We start from the raw sequence: 26,273 nt of genomic DNA, 5'->3' as shown, positions 1-26,273 counted from the left end.
AATTCTGTTGGACGACATATTCGACCTCGAGACACAAAAGAAGGTCACTACCAAAGATACCTTACAAGCAGAACTTATTGCAGAAGGAGGAAAGAATCGAGGCAACTACAGAAGCACCATACTGTCCCCCGAGCTTAAAGCGGCAGCTAAAAGCCTTCGTGAGAACAAGGAAATAGTTGTCAGGAGAGGTGACAAATCGCCAATATATGTCATTCTTAAAAAAGACGAATATCTGGCGAAAATGAACATCATACTCTCTGACCAAACTAAGTTCCAAAGGGTAACGAAGGACACTACAGCCGAATTAAAAGCAAAGGTCAACAAACTGATCGAAACTGTGAACGCCAAGAAATCCGGACTCCACCTGCCAAAGATCATTGGGGAATATAAACCTGGATATGCGTATGGAAATGTCAAGACGCACAAGCCTGGAAACCCACTTCGGCCAATCATTAGCCAGATACCCACACCCACGTACAGACTGGCGAAGCGACTCAACGGCCTGCTGACTCCTTATGTTCCTTGCGCCTTCAGCCTGAAGTCTCCAAAGGAATTTGTTGACTTACTGCGGGGCACACGGGCCACAGGGATAAGAGCCTCGTTGGACGTAGAATCGCTGTTTACCAACGTACCTGTGGACGAGACAATCGGAATGATAGCCGACAGAGTGTATCGTGATCCAGCCTGTACTCCTCTTGACATACCAGAAAATATTCTGAGGAAACTACTCCAAGCTTGTACTAAAGAGGCACCCTTCTTGAGCCCGGATGGGCACATGTATAAGCAAGTAGATGGGGTCGCCATGGGTTCTCCCCTAGGTGTCCTGTTTGCAAACTTCTACATGGGTACCATCGAGCAAAAAGTCTTAGTCGACATGAACTTGAAACCGGCCATATACTGCAGGTATGTTGACGACATTTTTACACAGGTACCTGATGTCAGACATCTGCAGGAGCTGAAGGAGGCATTTGAGCAGAGTTCCGTGCTGCGTTTCACTTACGAGATGGAAAAGGATGGGAAGCTGCCCTTTCTAGATGTAACAGTCATGGAAAAGGGCGGAGGTTTCCACACTGCAGTCTACACTAAGGAAACAAACATAGGAATGTGCCTAAATGCCAACAGCGACTGCCCAGACAGGTACAAGAGGAGTGTTGTTAACGCATATGTCGACCGTGCTCTCAGCCACAGCTCAGAATGGAAGCAAGTCGACGAAGAACTCTGTAGGGTAAGGCAGGTCCTAGTCAATAACGGCTTCTCCAATGGTTTCGTCGAAGACATCATAAGAAGGAAAGTGAAAAGCCATGCAACCTCTGAAGAGACAACCAACACAACACCTATACCCCCTATTAGACTATTTTACAGGAACTTCTTTTCCACAGCTCATAAAACAGAGGAAAGGGTCCTGAAAGATATTGTTAATAGAAACGTTATCCCTACAGACAAAAATCAGAGGATACAACTGACGATTTACTATAAAACCAGAAAAACGGCCAGCCTACTCATGAGAAACTCTCCAGACACAAAACAGAACGCTTTAAAAGAGACTAACGTCGTCTATGCCTTCAAATGCCCTCTTGGGGACTGTAAGCTCCAAAAAACCCAGTATATAGGCAAGACAACAACATCTCTTTCTAGGCGTTTAACGATGCATAAGCAACAGGGCTCCATTAAGGAACATATAATCTCTTCCCACAACCAAACCATCGCCAGAGAAATCCTAGTAAACAACACAGAAATCATCGATAGATACAGCGATAGCAGGCGGCTTGACGTTTGCGAGGCACTACACATCAAGAAGTCAACACCAGCAATCAACAGCCAATTATTGCACAACTATATTCTACCCACCTCAAGACTCCGCTCCAATATAGAAGCATCAAGAAATATGGACCAATAGGCTTTCTACAAACACTTCTATTCAATATCCATTGTTTCGTGTTCAGTCTTGTGTTGATGAAATTAATACCCTATTAATACTCTTGTTCTGTCTTGTGTTGATGAAATTAATACCCTATTAATACCACATCTTGTTCTGTCTTGTGTTAATGCCACATCACCCCTTCCACCTCACTTAAATGTAGATATAAAATCGGAGATGCGTAAGTTCTATTCAGTTGTATATTTGTGAACTAAAGTCTTTGAAAATGTAATAAGTTTTACGAAACGCGCTCGTGTCGCGTCAGACTAGAAATAAAAATGAATTTTGGAGAATTGATTTTTGATTTACCTCCAACAGTGAAACGAAATGTACGAAAGATTGAGAAATTCGTATTAGAATTATTAATCTTACTTTTTCGGTCATATTTAATAATATATATATATTTTTATATATATATATATATATATATATATATATATATATATATATATATATATATATATATATATATATATATATATATATATATATATATATTTATATATATATATGTCGTACCTAGTAGCCAGAACGCACTTCTCAGCCTACTTTGCAAGGCCCGATTTGCCTAATAAGCCTAGTTTTCATGAATTAATTGTTTTTCGACTACCTAACCTACCTAACCTAACCTAACCTACGTTTTTCGGCTACCTAACCGAACCTAACCTATAAAGATAGGTTAGGTTAGGTTAGGTAGGGTTGGTTAGGTTCGGTCATATATCTACGTTAATTTTAACTCCAATAGAAAAAAATGGACCTCATACATAATGAAACGAGTAGCTTTATCATTTCATAAGCAAAAAATTAGAGAAAATATATTAATTCATGAAAACTTGGCTTATTAGGCAAATCGGTCCTTGTATAGTAGGCTGAGAAGTGCGTTCTGGCTACTAGGTACGACATATATAATATATATATATGTCGTACCTAGTAGCCAGAACTCACTTCTCAGCCTACTATGCAAGGCCCGATTTGCCTAATAAGCCAAGTTTTCATGAATAAATTGTTTTTCGACTACCGAACCTACCTAACCTAACCTAACCTAACTTTTTCGGCTACATAACCCAACCTAACCTATAGAGATAGGTTAGGTTAGGTTAGGTAGGGTTGGTTAGGTTCAGTCATATATCTACGTTAATTTTAACTCAAATGAAAAAAAATTGACCTCATACATAATGAAATGGGTAGCTTTATCATTTTATAAGAAAAAATTTTGAGAAAATATATTAATTCAGGAAAACTTGGCTTATTAGGCAAATCGGGCCATGCAAAGTAGGCTGAGAAGTGCGTTCTGGCTACTAGGTACGACATATATATATATATATATAATATATATATATATATATATATATATATATATATATATATATATATATATATATATATATATATATATATATATATATATATATATATATATATATATATATATATATATATATATTTATATATATATATATATATATATATATTTATATATATATATATAATTTATATATATATATATATATATTTATATATATATATATATATTTATATATATATATATATATATATATATATATTTATATATATATATATGTCGTACCTAGTAGCCAGAACTCACTTCTCAGCCTACTATGCAAGGCCCGATTTGCCTAATAAGCCAAGTTTTCATGAATTAATTATTTTTCGACTACCTAACCTACCTAACCTAACCTAACTTTTTCGGCTACCTAACCCAACCTAACCTATAGAGATAGGTTAGGTTAGGTTAGGTAGGGTTGGTTAGGTTCGGTCATATATCTACGTTAATTTTAACTCCAATAAAAAAAAATTAACCTCATACATAATGAAATTGGTAGCTTTATCATTTCATAAGAAAAAAATTTGAGAAAATATATTAATTCAGGAAAACTTGGCGTATTAGGCAAATCGGGCCTTGCATAGTAGGCTGAGAAGTGCGTTCTGGCTACTAGGTACGACATATATATATATATATATATATATATATATATATATATATGTATATATATATATATATATATATATATATATATATATATATATATATATATATATATATATATATATATATATATATATATATATATATGTCGTACCTAGTAGCCAGAACTCACTTTTTGCCCTACTATGCAAGGCCCGATTTGCCTAATAAACCAAGTTTTCCTGAATTAATATATTTTTTCTAATTTTTTTCTTATGAAATGATAAAGCTACCCATTTCATTATGTATGAGGTCAATTTTTTTTTTTGGAGTTAAAATTAACGTAGATATATGACCGAACCTAACCAACCCTACCTAACCTAACCTAACCTATCTTTATAGGTTAGGTTTGGTTAGGTAGCCGAAAAAGTTAGGTTAGGTTAGGTTAGGTAGGTTAGGTAGTCGAAAAACAATTAATTCATGAAAACTTGGCTTATTAGGCAAATCGGGCCTTGCATAGTAGGCTGAGAAGTGCGTTCTGGCTACTAGGTACGACATATATATATATATATATATATATATATATATATATATATATATATATATATATATATATATATATATATATATATATATATATATATATATATGTGTGTGTGTGTGTGTGTGTGTGTGTGTGTGCCACAGCAATCTTCCCTTGTCTCCCAGTCCTCTCCGCCATTCCCCCTCCCCCCCTATCCCCTCGTCCTCCCATACATTCATCACTCCCCAATCCCCTCGTCCTCCCAACCATTCCCCACTCCCCTGTCCCCTCGTCCTCCCCACCATCTCCCACTCCCCCGTCCCTTGTCCTCCCAACTATTCCCCTCTTCCCAGTCCCCTCGTCCCCCCCATAATCCCCCACTCCTTTGATCCCCCTTGTCCTCCCCACCATTCTCCATTCCCTTTCCCCTTGTCTCCACCATCCCCAACTCCCCCGTTCTCTCGTCCTCCCCACCGTTTTCCACTCCCTCGTCTGATGCATTCTCAAATGATCTGATTACTTTGCGTAATCAAATTATCTGATGTTCCAATCACTGAAACATAAGAAAAACAGTTAAAGAAAGAAATGAAAAAATAAAAAAATAAACTGTATGCACGAAATGAACGGTTTGATAAATAACACAGCTCAATTCCAAAGCAATGCCACAAAATAATTTAATCAAAATTAAAATAAATGGTAATCTATGACAATTCAATTTGTCAATGCAACCGGAAACATTGAAATGGAATCGTAACATAATTAGTATAGTATGTGATGCTCTTACATGCAACAGATGGCGCTGAATCTTAAAAAAAAAGTTATTCCCTGTCACAGGTGTGGCATCTATTCTTATACTTACGAAATGATTGGTATCTTATCTTCTTAAGGAAGTGATGTGGTGGTTATCTTAAGATGATTTCGGGGATTTTTAGTGTCCCCGCGGCCCGGTCCTCGACCAGGCCTCCACCCCCAGGAAGCAGCCCATGACAGCTGACTAACACCTAGGTACCTATTTTACTGCTAGGTAACAGGGGCATAGGGTGAAAGAAACTCTGCCCAATGTTTCTCGCCGGCGCCTGGGATCGAACCCAGGACCACAGGATCACAAGTCGAGCGTGCTGTCCGCTCGGCCGACCGGATGATAAACAACACAGCTCAATTCCCATGCACTTTCACACAAAATAATAACTCAAAATTAAAATAAATCAAAATCTATGAAAATTCAATTTATCAGTGAAATTGGAAACATTGAAATGGAATCGTAACATATTTAGTATAGCGTGTGTTGCTATTACGTGCCACAGATGGTACTGTTTTTAAAAAAGTATGTTTTTACTGGTCACGGGTGTGGCATCTATATAGCAGGTATATAAAACCACGCGTGTATTCGAATGAAACGTTGTGTCAAAATTTCAAAGCAATCGGTAAAGAGGTTTCAAATATTTCCCTCATTTGAAAACCCATGTAAAACAGTTTTTCAAAAAAGCATGTTTTTTTTTCCGTCACAGACGTGACATCAATATAGTATGTATATAAAACCCTGCTCTGATGCGAATGGAATGTTGTGTGAAAATTTCAAAGCAATCCGTGAAGAACTTTCGGAGATTAGCGATTTTGAACAAAGGAACATAATATTTTTATTTATATTGCATTAAAGGATGGCACTTCTTTATTGGTAAGGACAAAATAATTGCCAATCTCCACAAAGTAAGTAGGCATTTTTCCTATTCAGAGTTTGATTTTCGTTTTAAATTTAGCAGGAAACGGGGTTCACCTGCAACGACATAGAGATAAAAATATCCGAATTATAAGATGTCTGGGAAGGACTTCTGCTACAGATGTTTTGGCCGTGATACAAACTCCTCGCCGTAAGTTTTTACATTATGTTTATGAAGTTTCTTTTATTTGTTATTTAGGATGTAATAATTTCCCATTCATTTCGCTTAGTTAATTTTAAGAAAAGTTCGATGAGAGATATGGCATAAATTACAATTTGTGTTCTGTTCGGGGCGTTGTATAATAGTTAATGTGCAGAGGTGTCACGTGGTACAGCCTCACCCTTGGCTAGGGAGACCTTGTTCAGTGTTGAAGGCATCCTCATCCCGTCAGTGGTATACCAGTATATTGGTATATTTCTAGTTTGGTGTCTTCATCTAAATCATTTGATATCATATCTAATATCTTCTCATTTTATCAAAAACTTTTTACATGGTAATAGGGTCCACATATAATATACAAAAATAAATTTAAGCATATTATCAGGCAGCTGTTGTAGTGAAAGTCCCGTTGAGGAATATGACTCGTCTTTATTGGTGTAATGAATGTGGTGGTGAGGAAGATTTCTGGTTGTTATGAGGTAACAGTCCCCTCATAATATCCACCTCACCCAGTATGAGAGTTATTCCTCACAGTTTGAACTGGTTTATAACCATTTAGTATGTAGTAGAGTATATGTAGCTAGGTTAATCTTGGAGTATTGATCTGTTTTGGATTATTATTATTATTATTATTATTATTATTATTATTATTATTATTATTATTATTATTATTGTTTCACATTTAACATTATATTTGAGTTATGAACAACTGACGTATGCATGACGCAGTGAAAGTAAGCCATTTGTTTTTGATTCATCATTATTGCTATGGTCTTATTTGTTCCTCTTCACTGATATTGATCCATGTGTTCAGGGCGGTTGTCTGGTGTATGATGCTCATGATTATTGCCATTTTTTATTGTGCTTTATTCTATGCACTTCAAATAGACAGTAGAGCGACACTCACGCTTCTTGCAGGTCGACGTTTAATCCCCGACCGTTCAAGTAGTTGGGCACCATTCCTTTCCTCATCCTATCCTAAATCCTTATACTCATATCCATTCAAAGTGCTATATAGTCGTAATGGCTTAGTACGTTCTCCTAATAATTACCTTACCTTATTATATGCTAATGTGAGTATTCATGCATAAATGTATCTAAGCTGAAGCTGAGACTATAGACACAAAGAGGACTCTAATTTAGCATATTGTAATGATTGATTCGTAAGTAGATTTTCACATATTTGGTGAGATATTTTTGTATACTATAAGTTTGATGGTAGTGGAAGCAGGTGCAGCAGTCCAAGAGCTCAAGAGTTGCCATAGGCTACAGCATTGATTGTGCAAAAGTTTTAGTTTATTGCTTATTAATTGTCCATGGATTGTTTGACAAAGTTTTTCATTTATTGTCTCTGCGCGTCTGGTAGGTGCAGGATGATGGTATAGGGAATCATGGCTCTTAATAAAATTACGTAGGCATAAGTGAGGCGAAGCTGAATAAGGATTCATTGAAAGTAGGCCTGAAACTATAATAGGAGGAAGTGTCCAAGACCATTCCACGTCCACGTCCAATATCACGTCCATTCGGGCGTGATATTATGAAGGCAGGTGAGCTTGAGTTGGTCTACCCAAGATTAGGCAAGTCAGTTCCCACGGCCTGGTACACTTTCTGTGAATAATGTTGTGAGACCATCCCGGTAACTCCCGAGAGCAGGAGCTAGCACTTGAGAAGTGTCACAGTTGTTATTATATTTACTGTTGTGGGACAGGTAGAGACAGGGGTACTAACACCCTCATATTACCCAGTACAATATAAGATGAAAAGACTCGAAGCCTCCAGGATAAATGTAAAGTTGAACCACTAATCTTTAAAGTGGCAAACTTGGTGTAATGAAAATCCTGGTGAGAAAGATTACTCGGTGAAAGATGTAGTGAAAGTCTTGGTGAGAAGTATGAGTGGTGCAGAGAAAGTTCTGGTGAGGAAGATTACTGGTGCAGAGAAAGTTCTGGTGAGTAAGATTACTGGTGCAGAGAAAGTTTGCTTTGTTCACATTGACTCCGAGTCAGGCCCTCAACACCTTAGTTTACTGTACACCACCCCAAGCCCTCCCCTCAGTCTTCTTAGTTTACACCAGTTCTATCGCTCCTCTCAACCTTCTTAGTGTACCCAAATCCTCTCTTCACCCTGGTCAGTTTACACCAACCTTCACAAGCTCTATCAGTATCTGAAGTGTATAATGTACCTTGATCAGTTTTCTTGTACCTGGAATATAAGAAGTACATTTGGCTTCCAAAAATATCCGAAAAATCTTTTAAGGAAAAACAGAAGTTCATATGAATGGGATATATTTTGTTTAACAATTTATATATTTATTCAGAGAACTTACGCTATTTTACATTCACAGAGTTTTACGTGTCAAACACAAGCACCATTCGCGCCAGTCTTGGAGACCACTTGAGTGTTCCCATCACCAAGACTAAGGATCTTCCCGATGAAGTGTTCATCCGCAGATTTCCAGATGGATGGATGTATGAGGCTGGGACCACTGCTGATGTTTCCCTTCCCATGACCTTTGACCCGGTCACACTCGGAGACGCGGGAATATACATCCTTGGTAATGATGGCACATCTCAGGAATCGAAAACCTTTTCTGCAGCCAAGGTCGAAATTGAAAACAATGGAGCATATTTTCATCTAATTGTACGAGGTAGAGTTGTACTCCTTGTAAATATTATCTGAAGTGATGTACTTAATTTTTCAATGGCTTTTGTCTTCACTGTAAGATATGTTGTGAAGATGGTTGCCTACAGTTTAATGCATTTTGCAATGATCATTGTGTACAGTGTTGTGAATGTTGCACGTGTGATGTAGTGTGCATGTTACAAATAGTGATGACTTATGATCTATATTGTGAAGATGTCTGTAGTGTGATGCATGAAGCAACAATGATTATTATGGTGCATTGGTGGTTGTCTGTAGTATGGTGTATGAGGCAGTGATGGTTGTCTTTAGTGTGGTGCATGGTGCAGTGATGGTTGTCTGTAGTGTGGTGCATGGTACGGTGATGGTTGTCTGTGGTGTGGTGCATGGTGCAGTGATGGTTGTCTGTAGTGTGGTGCATGGTACAGTGATGGTTGTCTGTAGTGTGGTGCATGGTGCAGTGATGGTTGTCTGCAGTGTGGTGCATGGTACAGTGATGGTTGTCTGTAGTGTGGTGCATGGTACAGTGATGGTCGTCTGTAGTGTGGTGCATGGTACAGTGATGGTTGTCTGTGGTGTGGTGCATGGTGCAGTGATGGTTGTCTGTAGTGTGGTGCATGGTACAGTGATGGTCGTCTGTAGTGTGGTGCATGGTACGGTGATGGTTGTCTGTGGTGTGGTGCATGGTGCAGTGATGGTTGTCTGTAGTGTGGTGCATGGTACAGTGATGGTCGTCTGTAGTGTGGTGCATGGTACGGTGATGGTTGTCTGTGGTGTGGTGCATGGTACAGTGATGGTTGTCTGTGGTGTGGTGCATGGTGCAGTGATGGTTGTCTGTAGTGTGGTGCATGGTGCAGTGATGGTTGTCTGTAGTGTGGTGCATGGTACAGTGATGGTCGTCTGTAGTGTGGTGCATGGTACGGTGATGGTTGTCTGTGGTGTGGTGCATGGGTGCAGTGATGGTTGTCTGTAGTGTGGTGCATGGTACAGTGATGGTCGTCTGTAGTGTGGTGCATGGTACGGTGATGGTTGTCTGTGGTGTGGTGCATGGTACAGTGATGGTTGTCTGTGGTGTGGTGCATGGTGCAATGATGGTTGTCTGTAATGTGGTGTATGGTGCAGTGATGGTTGTCTGTAGTGTGGTGCAGTGACGGTTGTCTGTAGTGTGGTGCATGGTACAGTGATGTTTGTCTGTAATATGGTGCATGGTACAGTGATCGTCGTCTGTAGTGTGGTGCATGGTGCAGTGATGGTTGTCTAGTGTGGTGCATGGTGCAGTGATGGTTGTCTGTAGTGTGGTGCATGGTGCAGTGATGGTTGTCTGTAGTGTGGTGCATGGTGCAGTGATGGTTGCCTGTAGTGTGGTGCATGGTACAGTGATGGTTGTGTACTTTAAGGTCTATGGTGAGTTGTTACAGTGTGTGAGAGTGACCGTTATGGACCCCAGTGCGGTGACTGTGTACCTTAAGGTCAATGGTGTTTTACAGTGTGGTGACTGTGTACCTTAAGGTCAATGTTGTGTTGTTACAGAGTGTGAGAGTGACCGTTATGGACCCAAGTGCCAGTCTTGGTGCCCTGACTGTCAAAATGGTGGCATATGTCATGCTGTGATTGGCACTTGTGTCTGTGCTCCAGGCTACAATGGTGCCACGTGCCAACATGGTAAGCAACTTAACACGTTTTACAGTTAATATCTTAACATAACCAGTTTCTATTACATCATTATCTAAATTACCATTTATCCATACACTAACCAAAAGCCGGTATGTGTTCATTCTTCACTTAATGTAATGTTATATATATATACTGATATATAAACCGCAGTTTCCGGTGTATTTGTGTATTGTTTATGTTTTGACAGCGTGTCCCCGAGGCAGCTTCGGGAGCTCGTGTCAGTTTACATGCCAGAAGGACACTCTTGGCTTCAGTCCAGCAACTGAGGGTCAGTGTGAGAAGTTGACCATATGTCTGCCTGAACCCTATGGCTGCTCCTGTGCTCCCGGCTACACCGGCCCCGTCTGTGACAAAGGTAATATTCCTCTCTTAAAGTCTCGCATGTGTTTATAATGAGTTGTTTATTTAAAACACACAAACTTTATTGGTAACGGGAAACACAAGACTGTTGGGCAAATATTTAAATATAATTTACATTGTAAAATACAGTTTCACATGGGTGCGAGTGTGTGTACTAATTGACATCGCGAGTTTTCTTGTATATATATTACTCGGCTGCGCTCGGGTCTACCCTCCTCCCCTCCTGTTTTCCCCTCTTTCCCAATCTTCCTCTCTCCCCTCACTCTCATCTCTTGCCTTATTCCCTTTTCTTCCCCTTTCCCACCCAAACATTCCCCTCCTTCCCTCTCTTCCAATCTCTCCTCCACTCTAATGTCTCCAATCTCTCCTCCACTCTAATGTCTCCAATCTCTCCTCCACTCTAATGTCTCCCCCAACAACCTGTGACTACTGCCACCACAACCTGTGACTACTGCCACCACAACCTGTGTGACTACTGCCACCACAACCTGTGTGACTACTGCCACCACAACCTGTGACTACTGCCACCACAACCTGTGACTACTGCCACCACAACCTGTGACTACTGCCACCACAACCTGTGACTACTGCCACCACAACCTGTGTGACTACTGCCACCACAACCTGTGTGACTACTGCCACCACAACCTGTGTGACTATTGCCACCCACAACCACTGTGACTACTGCCACCACAACCTGTGTGACTACTGCCACCACAACCACTGTGACTACTGCCACCACAACCTGTGTGAATACTGCCACCACAACCACTGTGACTACTGCCACCACAACCACTGTGACTACTGCCACCACAACCTGTGTGACTACTGCCACCACAACCTGTGTGACTACTGCCACCACAACCTGTGTGACTACTGCCACCACAACCATTGTGACTACTGTCACCACAACCACTGTGACTACTGTCACCACAACCACTGTGACTACTGCCATCACAACCTGTGTGACTACTGCCACCACAACCTGTGTGAATACTGCCACCACAACCACTGTGACTACTGCCACCACAACCACTGTGACTACTGCCACCACAACCTGTGTGACTACTGCCACCACAACCTGTGTGACTACTGCCACCACAACCTGTGACTACTGCCACCACAACCTGTGTGACTACTGCCACCACAACCTGTGTGACTACTGCCACCACAACCTGTGTGACTACTGCCACCACAACCTGTGTGACTACTGCCACCACAACCTGTGTGACTACTGCCACCACAACCTGTGTGACTACTGCCACCACAACCTGTGTGACTACTGCCACCACAACCTGTGTGACTACTGCCACCACAACCTGTGTGACTACTGCCACCACAACCTGTGTGACTACTGCCACCACAACCTGTGTGACTACTGCCACCACAACCTGTGACTACTGCCACCACAACCTGTGTGACTACTGCCACCACAACCTGTGTGACTACTGCCACCACAACCTGTGACTACTGCCACCACAACCACTGTGACTACTGCCACCACAACCTGTGTAACTACTGTGAGGACAACCACTGTGATGTGTTGATAACCTTGTCTCCACAGTGTTGTTGATAATGTTAGTGTTGTGTGTGGGTCCACAGAGTGTCCAGCAGGAAGGTACGGTGCTGGCTGTTCCCACGACTGTGACTACTGTGAGAACAACCACTGTGACTCTGTCAGTGGATCCTGCACTCTTGGCTGCAAAAATGAAGTACTTTGTCGTGGTATGGTTTTTATTATTATTTATTTATTTATATGGTTGTGAAGTTAACAGCCTTACTACTTTTACCACAAAAGTTGACATTTTACTGACAAGTATTCTCAGCTAATTACTTCTTAAATAGCCCTGAAATACTGTACATCTGATTTTTTAGAATATAATGTAATGTATTTTGCCTTGTGTTGTGAAGTGTTTAGTGTGTGTATTAGAACATTGCCTCCCCGACAGGTGGGATGCCTCTGGACCTGCCTCGCCTGCGGACTCCTCCGTCTCTCACTGACGTAACAAACACCTCAGTTGTTGTGAACTTCTCCAACTGGACGAGGGAGGAAGATGATGGGTCGGAGGCGGTTGGTATTGTGAGTTACCTGCTTCAGTTGCGGAGGGAGGATGACCTCACTTGGACCACGGTGAAGACTGTGTCAAACAGCTCAGTGTCAGGCCAGACTCAAGGTATAGTGAGCTGTGTGTGTGTGTGTAACACTTTTGGACCAATTTTCAATTTTATTTAATTTCTTTATTATGCACCCCATACCCATCCCGTTGGCGATGGCGGACAGGGTTACAGAGGCACATCATGGAGCCGGTCGGCCGAGCGGACAGCACGCTGGACTTGTGATCCTGTGGTCCTGGGTTCGATTCCAGGCGCCGGCGAGAAACAATGGGCAGAGTTTCTTTCACCCTATGCCCCTGTTACCTAGCAGTAAAATAGGTACCTGGGTGTTAGTCAGCTGTCACGGGCTGCTTCCTGGGGGTGGAGGCCTGGTCGAGGACCGGGCCGCGGGGTCACTAAAAAACCCCGAAATCATCTCAAGATAACCTCAAGATGGGTTCAGGAACTGAACCCCATAGTTCGTTTAGCTAAGCAAGTAACAATCTTGTGGAGCTAGTTTCGCAATTGTTAATATTACATACACATGTATGTATATATACATAACAATACTATAATATTTTTGTCACGAGCAATTCAACAAGATACTCACAACAGTCACTATACAAGGCACTTTACAGCTATGGTGAGTCACACAGTTACTAGTCTTGCTCAACACCTACCCAACTGGGCGGCAGCTTTACAGTCATGTGCTCCACACCCACTCAACTGGGCGGGAGCTTTACAGTCATGTGCTCCACACCCATCCAACTGGGCGGCAGCTTTACAGTCATGTGCAGGCTGCACCTACAGTAAGCAAATTGTGGATACTTCGCTAAGGTTCCTGGCAGTGCATCATTATGAATGAAGTACTAACACATTTCTTAGACACCATTGTTATCTCTGAATTTCGCGATGTTTTCACATTCCATTATATAATGACGCAAAGTATGCGAAAAGTTGAGACCTTACATTTAGTCAAATCTACATCAGCAGATGTTACAAACTCCCAGAGGTACTTGTAGCCGAGCCTAAACCTAGCAGTGGTACCATCTAGAAATCTGCTGACCTTACTGGATGACCCATAGACGTGCTGTTATTCCTGCATAATAGAATGATGATGGATGGAGTAAAAGGGTGTGAATTCCACTTTGTCTCAAGTCTACGAGATTTTGTTGATGTTCCCGGAATATTACTGCCCTCAGGCTGCTCAAAGGCAGTCCAAGATGGTAATCAATTCCCTCTTTGCGAGCAAACGTTTTGGCTAACTCATCAGTTCTATCAAGCATTCGGAGACTAATATGGGAAGTAATTCACAGGAGACAAACTCTGACTCCATCATTGATTATTTCATTATATCTGTGTCTAGCTTCAGATACAAGCACGTCACAGTTATGCCTTGGGGAGCTGAGTGCAGTTTAGGATGACACGTAGTCGCTTACAATTAGCGTGTCAACTTTGGATTCATATACTCGTTCGAGGATTATGGCAACCAATTCTGCTTGAAGAGCACGCAAGGTATAGTGAACTCTGTGTGTGTTATAGTTTTGAACTACTCTGAAGACTGCGTTATTCAGCTGTGTCAAGCCAGACTCAAGATATAGTGAACTGTGTGTGTGAAATTACCTAAGTGTAATTACCTAAATGTCGTTACAGGATGAGAGCTACGCTCGTGGTGTCCCGTCCTCTTAGTACTCTTTGTTGTTTAATTCTTTGATATTACTAACGGTCTTGGCCTTCACCACCTTCTCACTTAGCTTGTTCCAACCGTCTACTACTCCGTTAGAAAGTTTCCTTTTGCAAACATTTTTTCAGCATCTTTGTTTCTATAGCTTGAATCTGTGTCCTCTTGCTCCTGATGTTGCTGATTTTACGAATTCCTCTTTGTCACTTTGGTCGATTCCTGTTAATATTTTGTATGTGGTGATCATATCACCTTTTCTTCTATCTTCTTGTTTTGGCATGTTTAATGTCTGTAGTCTCTCCTCGTAACTCTTAGTTTTTCAGTTCCGGAAGCCATTTTGTAGCATGCCTATACAACTTTTCCAGTTTATTGCTGTGCTTTTTGAGATTTGGACACCATACAAATGTTGCATATTCCAATTTGGGTCTCACAAAAGTCATGAACAGTCACTTTACTATTTCACCATCCATATAATTAAAAGCAAGTTTGAAATAAGAAAGCGAAGCATACGCTCCTCTTACAATGTTCTTTTTATGTTCCTCTGGCGACAGCTTACTATCCAATCCAAAACCAACCCTAGATCTTGTTCTTTATTAGAGTTCTGTAAATTCCTTTCCACATAATTTGTAAGATGTATGTGGTCTATTTTCTCAGATTCCACATTCCATAACATGGCATTTATTTACTTTGCCACTTTACGCTCCAAGCACTTATTTTATCCAGATCAATTTGAAGGGCATTACAATCATCTGCGTCTCCTGTCTTCCCAGTATCTTAGCATCATCCACACACATGCTCAAGTAATTCTGTATTCCTTCTGGTAGATCGTTTATGTAGACGATGAACATTACTGGTGCAAGAACTGTCTGCCAGTTAGAAACAGGTAGAAAGTTTTTCATCCGTGTCAGAAGTCTCCGTCACACATCCAGCATGTCCCAGTTTCCAGAACACCCTCTTATGTGGGACCGTGTGTGTAATTACCTAAGTGTAGTTACAGGATGAGAGCTACGCTCGTGGTGTCCCGTCTTCCCAGCACTCTTTGTCATATAACTCTTTGAAACTACTGACGGTCTTGGCCTCCACCACCTTCTCACTTAACTTGTTCCAACCGTCTACCACTCTATTTGCGAAGGTGAATTTTCTTATATTTCTTCGGCATCTGTGTTTAGCTAGTTTAAATCTATGACCTCTTGTTCTTGAAGTTCCAGGTCTCAGGAAGTCTTCCCTGTCGATTTTATCAATTCCTGTTACTATTTTGTACGTAGTGATCATATCACCTCTTTTTCTTCTGTCTTCTAGTTTTGGCATGTTTAATGCTTCTAACCTCTCCTCGTAGCTCTTGCCCTTCAGTTCTGGGAGCCACTTAGTAGCATGTCTTTGCACCTTTTCCAGTTTGTTGATGTGCTTCTTAAGATATGGGCACCACACAACAGCTGCATATTCTAGCTTTGGCCTAACAAAAGTCATGAACAATTTCTTTAGTATATCGCCATCCATGTATTTAAATGCAATTCTGAAGTTAGAAAGCATAGCATAGGCTCCTTGCACAATATTCTTTATGTGGTCCTCAGGTGATAGTTTTCTATCTAGAACCACTCCTAGATCTCTTTCTTTATCAGAATTCTTTAAAGATTTCTCACATAATATATAGGTTGTGTGGGGTCTATGTTCTCCTATTCCACATTCCATAACATGACATTTATTTACATTAAATTCCATTTGCCAAGTGGTGCTCCATATACTTATTTTGTCCAGGTCTTCTTGAAGGGCATGACAGTCATCTAAATTTCTTATCCTTCCTATTATCTTAGCATCATCAGCAAACATGTTCATATAATTCTGTATACCAACTGGTAGATCATTTATGTAGACAATAAACATCACTGGTGCAAGAACTGAACCCTGTGGTACTCCACTTGTGACATTTCTCCATTCCGATACATTGCCTCTGATTACTGCCCTCATTTTTCTATCAGTCAGAAAATTTATCATCCATGTTAGAAGCTTACCTGTCACCCCTCCAATATTTTCCAGTTTCCAGAACAACCTCTTATGTGGAACTCTGTCGAAAGCCTTTTTTAGGTCCAGATAGATGCAGTCAACCCAACCATCTCTTTCCTGTAATATCTCTGTGGCTCGATCATAGAAACTGAGTAAATTCGATACACAGGATCTTCCAGATCGAAAACCATACTGTCTGTCTGATATTATATCATTTCTCTCCAGGTGTTCTACCGATTTAGTTTTGATTAGCTTTTCCAATACTTTCACTATTACACTTGTCAATGATACAGGTCTATAATTGAGGGGGTCTTCCCTGCTGCCACTTTTGTAGATTGGAACTATGTTAGCCTGTTTCCACACGTCTGCTACGATTCCTGTACACAGGGATGCCTGAAAGATCAGGTGAAGTGGAATGCTTAGCTCAGATGCACATTCTCTCAGAACCCATGGTGAAACGCCATCTGGGCCAGCTGCTTTGTTCTTCCCGAGCTCCTTTAGCATATTTTCCACTTCATCTCTAGACACCTCTATCCGCTCTATGTTGTTCTCTGGAATTCTTATTGTGTCTGGTTCTCTGAAGATTTCATTTTGTACAAACACACTTTGGAACTTTTCATTTAATATTTCACACATTTCCTTTTCATTTTCCGTGAATCTGTTTCCCATTTTCAACCTCTGGATATTATCCTTTACCGGCAATTTGTTGTTTATGAATTTGTAGAATAGGCCCGGTTCTGTTTTACATTTATCTGCTATCCCTTTTTCAAAATTTCTTTCTGCCTCTCTCCTTACTGCCGTATAGTTGTTTCTCGCATCTTTGTATCGCTGGTATGTTTGGGGGTTTGGCCTCTTCCTATACTGATTCCATTTTTGTGTCTTTTGGTCTCTTGCCCTCTCACAATTTCTGTCGAACCAATCCTGTTTTCTGGCCCTGCATCTCTGTTTTGGTATGAATGTTTGTGTGCCTTCCTCGTATAGTTTTAAAAATTTGGCATACATTTCATTTACTTCCCTGCCTAGCAACAATTCTGTCCAATTACACTCATTAAAAAAATTTCGAAGTTCCCTATAGTGTGTGTGTGTGTGTGTGTGTACTCACCTATATGTACTCACCTATATGTGCTTGCAGGATCGAGCATTGACTCTTGGATCCCGCCTTTCTAGCTATCGGTTGTTTACAGCAATGACTCCTGTCCCATTTCCCTATCATACCTAGTTTTAAAAGTATGAATAGTATTTGCTTCCACAACCTGTTCCCCAAGTGCATTCCATTTTTCTACTATCACGCTAAAAGAAAACTTCCTAACATCTCTGTGACTCATCTGAGTTTCCAGTTTCCACCCATGTCCCCTCGTTCTGTTATTATTACGTGTGAACATTTCATCTATTTCCACTTTGTCAATTCCCCTGAGTATTTTATATGTCCCTATCATATCTCCTCTCTCCCTTCTTTTCTCTAGTGTCGTAAGGTTCAGTTCCTTCAGCCGCTCTTCACATCCCATCCCTCGTAACTCTGGGACAAGCCTCGTCACAAACCTCTGAACCTTCTCCAGTTTCTTTATGTGTTTCTTCAGGTGGGGGCTCCATGATGGCGCGGCATACTCTAAGACGGGTCTCACGTAGGCAGTGTAAAGCACCCTAAAAGCTTCTTCATTTAGGTTTCTGAATGAAGTTCTAATTTTCGCCAGTGTAGAGTACGCTGCTGTCGTTATCCTATTTATATGTGCCTCAGGAGTTAGATTAGGTGTCACATCCACTCCCAGGTCTCTTTCTCGAATCGTTACAGGTAGGCTGTTCCCCTTCATTGTGTACTGTCCCTTTGGTCTCCTGTCACCTGATCCCATTTCCATAACTTTACATTTACTGGTGTTAAACTCCAGTAGCCATTTCCCTGACCATCTCTACAGCCTGTTTAAGTCCTCTTGGAGGATCCTACAATCCTCGTATGTCACAACTCTTCTCAATAATTTTGCGTCATCTGCAAACATTGACATGTATGATTCCACTCCTGTAAACATATCATTTACGTAAATTAGAAAGAGGATTGGTCCCAGCACCGATCCTTGAGGTACTCCACTTGTTACTGTTCGCCAGTCCGACCTTTCGCCCCTTACCATTACCCTCTGGCTCCTTCCTGTTAGGTAGTTCTTCACCCATACTAGGGCCTTTCCGCTTACTCCTGCCTGCCTCTCAAGTTTGTATAGCAGTCTCATGTGCGGTACCGTATCAAAGGCCTTTTGGCAGTCAAGAAATATGCAGTCTGCCCAGCCTTCTCTGTCCTGCCTTATCCTTGTTACTTTATCATAGAATTCTAAAAGGTTTGTTAGGCATGATTTCCCTGTCCAGAACCCATGTTGGTGCTTGTTTACAAACCCAATGCTCTCCAGGTGCTCAACAAGTCTTAGCCTAATTATTCTTTCAAGTATTTTGCAGGGGATGCTTGTCAGTGATACGGGTCTGTAGTTAAGTGCCTCCTCCCTATCACCTTTTTTGAAAATCGGTACGACATTTGCCTCCTTCCAGCAACTGGGCAATTCTCCCGACATAAGTGACTCATTAAAGATCATTGCCAGAGGCACGCTGAGAGCCTGCGCTGCCTCTTTAAGTATCCACGGTGATACTTTGTCTGGTCCAACAGCTTTATTTGCATCCAGTGTTGTCAACTGTTTCATTACATCCTCTGCTGTCACCTCTATATCTGATAGTCTTTCATCTTGGGTAATCTCTTCTAACAGTGGGAGCTGCTCAGGCTCGGTTGTGAACACTCCATGGAATTTTGCATTCAGTACCTCGCAGATTTCCTTGTCGCTTTCTGTATATGCCCGTTCTGTTTTCCTCAGTCTTGTCACTTGGTCATTTACCGACATCTTCCTTCTTATATGGCTATGTAGTAATTTTGGTTGCTTTTTCGCTTTGACTGCAATATCATTCTCATAATTTCTTTCCGACACTCGTCTTATGTTAATGTAATCATTTCTAGCTCTGTTACATCTAATCCTGTTGTCCTCTGTCCTTTGTCTTCTGTACTTCCTCCACTCCCTCCTGCTTCTCACCTTTGCTTCCTGACACTGTCTATTAAACCATGGGTTATTATATTCCCTCCTGCTTTTTTCCTTTATTGTTGGAATAAATCTATCTTCAGCCTCCTTGCATTTCAATATGACTTGGTTCATCATACCTTGCACTGTTTTTCCTCTAAGTTCTTCCTCCCACTGCACTTCTCCCAGGTAGTCCCTTATCCTTCTGTAGTCCCCTTTTCTGTAATCAAGTCTCCTTTCCCGGACCTCTTGTCCTTTGGTCACAATTTTAAGCTCCATCATGTAGTCAAAGACTAGGACACAATGGTCACTAGCTCCTAGTGGTATTTCATGTTCCAACTGCTCGATGTCTTCAACATTCTGAGTGATAATGAGATCTAATAGGCTGGGCGTATCCCCTCCTCTTTCCCTAGTATCTTCTTTCACATGCTGTGTTAGGAAATTCCTGTCAATAACGTCTACCAGCTTCGCTCCCCAGGTCTCCTCCCCGCCATGGGGATTCCTCGTTTCCCAATCTATCTCTCCGTGATTTAGGTCCCCAATGACCAGCAGCTTCGCTCTCATTCTATGCGCTAAAGTTGCTGCCCTCTGCAGTTCATCCATACATGTCTTGTTGCTGTCCTCGTACTCCTGCCTGGGCCTTCTACTGTTTGGTGGGGGATTGTAGAGTATCAAGATTGCAATCTTCTTCCCATCCACTGTCAGAGTTCCATGTATGAAGCTTGTGCTTTCATTGGTACCCGGATTTTCCAGCTCATCAAACTTCCATTTCCGCTTTATTAGTAGTGCCACTCCTCCTCCCTGTCTCTGTGTCCTTTCTTTTCTTATCACCTGGTACCCCTCTGGAAAGATTGCATCCGAGATCATGCCATTTATTTTAGTTTCCACTATTGCCACTATGTCTGGGTCTGCCTCACTAACTCTTTCTTTTATCTCTTCTGCTTTATTGGCTACCCCATCAGCATTGGTGTACCAAACCTTGAGACTCTTCTTGGAAACTCGGGTGTCAGAGTTCCCCCTTTCACCAGGGGTCTGGGGGGAACTGGGGGGTGTCTGGGGGGCAAGTGGGGGCTGTGGGGGTGAGTGGGGGGGTGCTAGGGGGTGCCTGGGAGTGCCTGGTAGGCGAATGGGGTCTGGGCATCTAGGGGGGTAGGAAGGGCATAATGGGTCTGAAAGTTAGGGGTCTGAATAGCATAGGGGGGTTGAGAAATAGAGTGAGACTGAGAGTCAGATAGAGGTTGAGAGGTTGGGGGGGAGAGGGATACTGAGGGCGGAGAGCTGAGATGAGAATGGAGCATGGGTGCTGGGAGTGGAAGAGAGGGTATATTAGTTAGGGGGGAATCGGGGGTAGGTGGGGGTTTTGGGGTAGAAGAGGGGAAGAGGGAGATGGGGGAAGGTGTTAGGGGGTCACAAGGTGAGGGGGGTTAAATGTGGGCTGGAGGTGCATAGGAGGGGTGAGGGTTGGGTGGGGTTTGGGGGTGAGTGGAAGAGGGGTGCAGTGGAAGCTGGGATGGAGTAGATGGAATTGAAGTCAATGGGGTAGAAGGGGCAGGGGAGTAGGAAGGGGTATTTGGGGAGGGGGGATGGGAAGGTGGGTTTGGGAGGGCATGGCTTGACCCACTGGGGTCGCTGACAAGTGTGATGTAGCAGGGGCAGGGGAATCGTTGGGGAGGTGCAAATGTGGAAGGGACAGGGGGGTTTTGGGAGGCTGAGGCAGGGGGGATGTATAGGAGGGCTGAGTTGGGGAGGATGCGACCTGGGAGGTGACCTGGGAGGTGGCCTGGGAGGTGACCTGGGATGTGACCTGGGAGGTGAGACTACCTGAGAGGCTAGTTCGGTGTCGTTGTTGCCATCTATTCTTGTGGGCTATTTGCTCATCTTTCGTCATAAACCTCTCTATAAACACATTGTAATGGGTTTCACTTCCTCTGAGTAAATGCTTGGTCCTCATTATGTACTCCACAGCCTCCTCATTGGAGAATTGCACCAGAACAGGTCTATTCTTGGTACAATTGTAAGGTCCAACCCGGCGGCTGATATCCACCTCATGTTCTGCCATTCCTGCTCCAATACACCTCAATATCTCGTGCAATTCGTATTTTTCTGTTTCTATTCTCTCTTGTCTTGTTGGTGCCCCAGATTCGAATAATCCATGTATTATAATAGACCGTCTCCTCAGTAATTCATTGTCATGCTGGTAGCCTGTCCCCTGGGGATTCCCCATCCCAACCGCAGTCACTAACCCATCCCCCACTAATCTTCTGTCCTTAGCCATGCTGCTAATTCTTCCTAATTCGTTTGTGATACGAGCACATTCCCTCTCCCAGTCCTCTCTTCCCTTCCTAATCTCTTCCTGAACATAGAGCATAAGTTCTTGTTTCTGCCTCTCTACCGCATCCTGTATTTGCTGAAATACCTCACTTTTAATCCCCTGGATTAGATCCTCCAACCAATCACTCCTTCTTCTGTGTGTGTGTGTGTGTGTGTGTACTCACCTCACCTAATTGTACTCACCTAATTGTGCTTGCGGGGGTTGAGCTCTGGCTCTTTGGTCCCGCCTCTCAACCGTCAATCAACTGGTGTACAGATTCCTGAGCCTATTGGGCTCTATCATATCTACATTTGAAACTGTGTATGGAGTCAGCCTCCACCACACCACTTCCTAATGCGTGTGTGTGTGTGTGTGTGTGTTTGTGTTTGTTTTTGTGTGTGTTTGTTTTTGTGTGTGTGTTTGTTTTTGTGTGTGAGTGTGGGACCGTGCGTGCATGTGTGTGTATATTCACCTAGTTGTGTTTGCGGAGGTTGAGCTCTGCTCTTTCGGCCCGCCTCTCAACTGTTACTAACTACTAACTGCAGACGAGGAGTCACAATAACGTGGCTGAAATATGTTAACGTAACCACACACTAGAAAGTGAAGGGACGACGACGTTTCGGTCCGTCCAAACCATTCTCAAGTCGATTAACTACTATTTTTTTCCACACACACACAAACACACACACTCACACACACACACACACACACACACACACACACACACACACACACACACACACACACACACACACACACACACACACACACACACACAAGACCAAGTGACAAGACTGAGGAAAACAGAAGGGGCATATACAGAAAGCGACAAGGAAATCTGCGAGGTACTGAATGCAAAATTCCATGGAGTGTTCACAACTGAGCCTGAGCAGCTCCCATTGTTAGAAGAGATTACCCAAGATGAAAGACTATCAGATATAGAGGTGACAGCAGAGGATGTAATGAAACAATTGACAACACTGGATGCAAATAAAGCTGTTGGACAAGACAAAGTATCACCGTGGATACTTAAATAGGCAGTGCAGGCTCTCAGCGTGCCTCTGGCAATGATCTTTAATGAGTCACTTATATCGGGAGAATTGCCCAGTTGCTGGAAGGAGGCAAATGTCGTACCGATTTTCAAAAAAGGTGATATGGAGGAGGCACTTAACTACAGACCCGTATCACTGACAAGCGTCCCCTGCAAAATACTTGAAAGAATAATTAGGCTAAGACTTGTTGAGCACCTGGAGAGCATTGGGTTTGTAAACAAGCACCAACATGGGTTCTGGACAGGGAAATCATGCCTAACAAACCTTTTAGAATTCTATGATAAAGTAACAAGGATAAGGCAGGACAGAGAAGGCTGGGCAGACTGCATATTTCTTGACTGCCAAAAGTCCTTTGATACGGTACCGCACATGAGACTGCTATACAAACTTGAGAGGCAGGCAGGAGTAAGCGGAAAGGCCCTAGTATGGGTGAAGAACTACCTAACAGGAAGGAGCCAGAGGGAAATGGTAAGGGGCGAGAAGTCGGACTGGCGAACAGTAACAAGTGGAGTACCTCAAGGATCGGTGCTGGGACCAATCCTCTTTCTAATTTACGTAAATGATATGTTTACAGGAGTGGAATCATACATGTCAATGTTTGCGGATGACGCAAAATTAATGAGAAGAGTTGTGACAGACGAGGATTGTAGGATCCTCCAAGAGGACTTAAACAGGCTGCAGAGATGGTCAGGGAAATGGCTACTGGAGTTTAACACCAGTAAATGTAAAGTTATGGAAATGGGATCAGGTGACAGGAGACCAAAGGGACAGTACACAATGAAGGGGAACAGCCTACCTGTAACGATTCGAGAAAGAGACCTGGGAGTGGATGTGACACCTAATCTAACTCCTGAGGCACATATAAATAGGATAACGACAGCAGCGTACTCTACACTGGCGAAAATTAGAACTTCATTCAGAAACCTAAATGAGGAGGCTTTTAGGGTGCTTTACACTGCCTACGTGAGACCCGTCTTAGAGTATGCCGCGCCATCATGGAGCCCCCACCTGAAGAAACACATAAAGAAACTGGAGAAGGTTCAGAGGTTTGCGACGAGGCTTGTCCCAGAGTTACGAGGGATGGGATATGAAGAGCGGCTGAAGGAACTGAACCTTACGACACTAGAGAAAAGAAGGGAGAGAGGAGATATGATAGGGACATATAAAATACTCAGGGGAATTGACAAAGTGGAAATAGATGAAATGTTCACACGTAATAATAACAGAACGAGGGGACATGGGTGGAAACTGGAAACTCAGATGAGTCACAGATGTTAGGAAGTTTTCTTTTAGCGTGAGAGTAGTGGAAAAATGGAATGCACTTGGGGAACAGGTTGTGGAAGCAAATACTATTCATACTTTTAAAACTAGGTATGATAGGGAAATGGGACAGGAGTCATTGCTGTAAACAACCGATAGCTGGAAAGGCGGGATCCAAGAGTCAATGTTCGATCCTGCAAGCACAAATAGGTGAGTACAAATAGGTGAGTACACACACACACTTACACTCACACACACACACTTACACACACACACACACACACACACACACACACACACACACACACACACACACACACACACACACACACACACACACACACACACACATACACACACTTCCCAACTTTCCCCACCAGCAGAACACTCACCAAGGATGCGATTTGAGAAGGGACAGAAGAAAGTGAGCCTCAAGGCAATGTACACTAACATAGATGGAATTACAAATAAAGTAAATGAGCTTGGAGAATGGGTACTAGAGGAAAACCCAGACATCATAACTCTCACAGAAACAAAGCTAAGAAAAACTATAACAAATGCAGTGTTCCCACAGGACTATTATGTTATGAGGAAAGAGAGGGAAAGAAGAGGTGGTGGTTGTGTAGCTCTGCTGGTAAGAAAAGGCTGGGATTTTGATGAGATGGTTATTCAGGGCTTTGAAGGTTTCAGTGACTACATAACAGGTACAATAACAACTGGAGGGCAAAAAATTATAGTCGTAGTCGTATATAATCCACCACCAAATGACAGAAGACCCAGACAGGAATATGATAGAAACAACATGGCCACCATTAACGTAATAGAGAGAGCAGCTTCTGTTGCTAGCAGAAATGGATCTGGACTACTAATCATGAGAGACTTCAACCATGGGAAGATAGATTGGGAGAACAGAGCCCCGCATGGAGGACAAGAAACATGGAGAGCTAAGCTGCTGAACGTGGCAACAAGAAACTTTCTAAGCCAGCACATCAAGGAACCAACAAGAATGAGAGGAGAAGATGAGCCAGCAATGCTTGATTTTATATTTACCCTAAATGAATGGGATATAAGGGAAGTTAAGATGGAAGCGCCCTTGGGAATGAGTGACCACAGTGTATTGAACTTTTGAGTACCTGGTAGAGCTAGGAATTATCTCCCCCAAAAAAGAACTAGGAAACAAAAGGCTGGCATACCGAAAGGGGAATTATGAAGAGATGAGAAGTTTCCTAAGGGAAATACCTTGGGACACAGACCTCAGAGATAAGTCTGTACAAGATATGATGGACTATGTTACCCAAAAGTGTCAGGAGGCAGTAAACAGGTTCATCCTGGCCCAAAGGGAAAAAAATCTGAAAAAACAAAAGAAGAATCCATGGTATAATAGGGCATGTATGGAAGCAAAGAAACTGAACAAAAGGGCGTGGAGGAACTTCCGGAATAACAGAACACCAGAAAGCAGAGAGAGATACCAGAGAACCAGGAATGAGTATGTCAGTGTGAGAAGAGAAGCAGAAAAAAGTTATGAAAATGATATAGCAAACAAAGCCAAGACCGAATCAAAGCTACTCCACAGTCACATCAGAAGGAAAACAACAGTGAAAAGACAGGTATTGAAACTTAGAACAGGCGAGGACAAAGAATGGCAAAGAGGTGTGTGAAGAACAAGAGGTTCCAGGAGGTCTTCACAATAGAACAAGGTGAGGTCACTGTGCTAGGAGAAAGGGAAGTAAACCAGGCGACCTTGGAAGGGTTTGAAATTACGAGAGAGGAGGTAAGAGACACCTGCTGGATCTGGATGTTAGAAAGGCAGTTGGTCCAGACGGGATCTCGCCATGAGTACTGAAAGAGTGTGCAGAGGCACTTTGCTTGTCACTCTCCATAGTGTATAGTAGGTCAGTGGAGACGGGAGACCTA

The 26,273-nt window shown here is 42.4% G+C and overlaps 1 protein-coding gene across 1 annotated transcript in view; it reads left to right on the top strand.

Annotated features, from left to right (window-relative positions):
- The window catches only part of LOC138367567 (angiopoietin-1 receptor-like), a 59,246-nt gene extending 46,094 nt beyond the window's left edge, over window positions 1-13,152 (top strand). The window contains exons 8-13 of the mRNA XM_069329267.1: window positions 6,129-6,236; window positions 8,590-8,892; window positions 10,416-10,547; window positions 10,747-10,914; window positions 12,522-12,644; window positions 12,869-13,152. Of these exons, the coding sequence (XP_069185368.1) occupies window positions 6,129-6,236; window positions 8,590-8,892; window positions 10,416-10,547; window positions 10,747-10,914; window positions 12,522-12,644; window positions 12,869-13,152 (1,118 nt within the window). The remainder of the gene's footprint in view (window positions 1-6,128; window positions 6,237-8,589; window positions 8,893-10,415; window positions 10,548-10,746; window positions 10,915-12,521; window positions 12,645-12,868) is intronic.
- The last annotated feature ends 13,121 nt before the right edge of the window (window positions 13,153-26,273 follow it).

Source organism: Procambarus clarkii, chromosome 22 (genome assembly GCF_040958095.1).
Source record: "Procambarus clarkii isolate CNS0578487 chromosome 22, FALCON_Pclarkii_2.0, whole genome shotgun sequence".
NCBI lineage: Eukaryota > Metazoa > Arthropoda > Malacostraca > Decapoda > Cambaridae > Procambarus > Procambarus clarkii.
The sequence above is the reverse complement of the archived record's forward strand: the minus strand, read 5'-3'. Positions and strand labels throughout refer to the sequence as shown.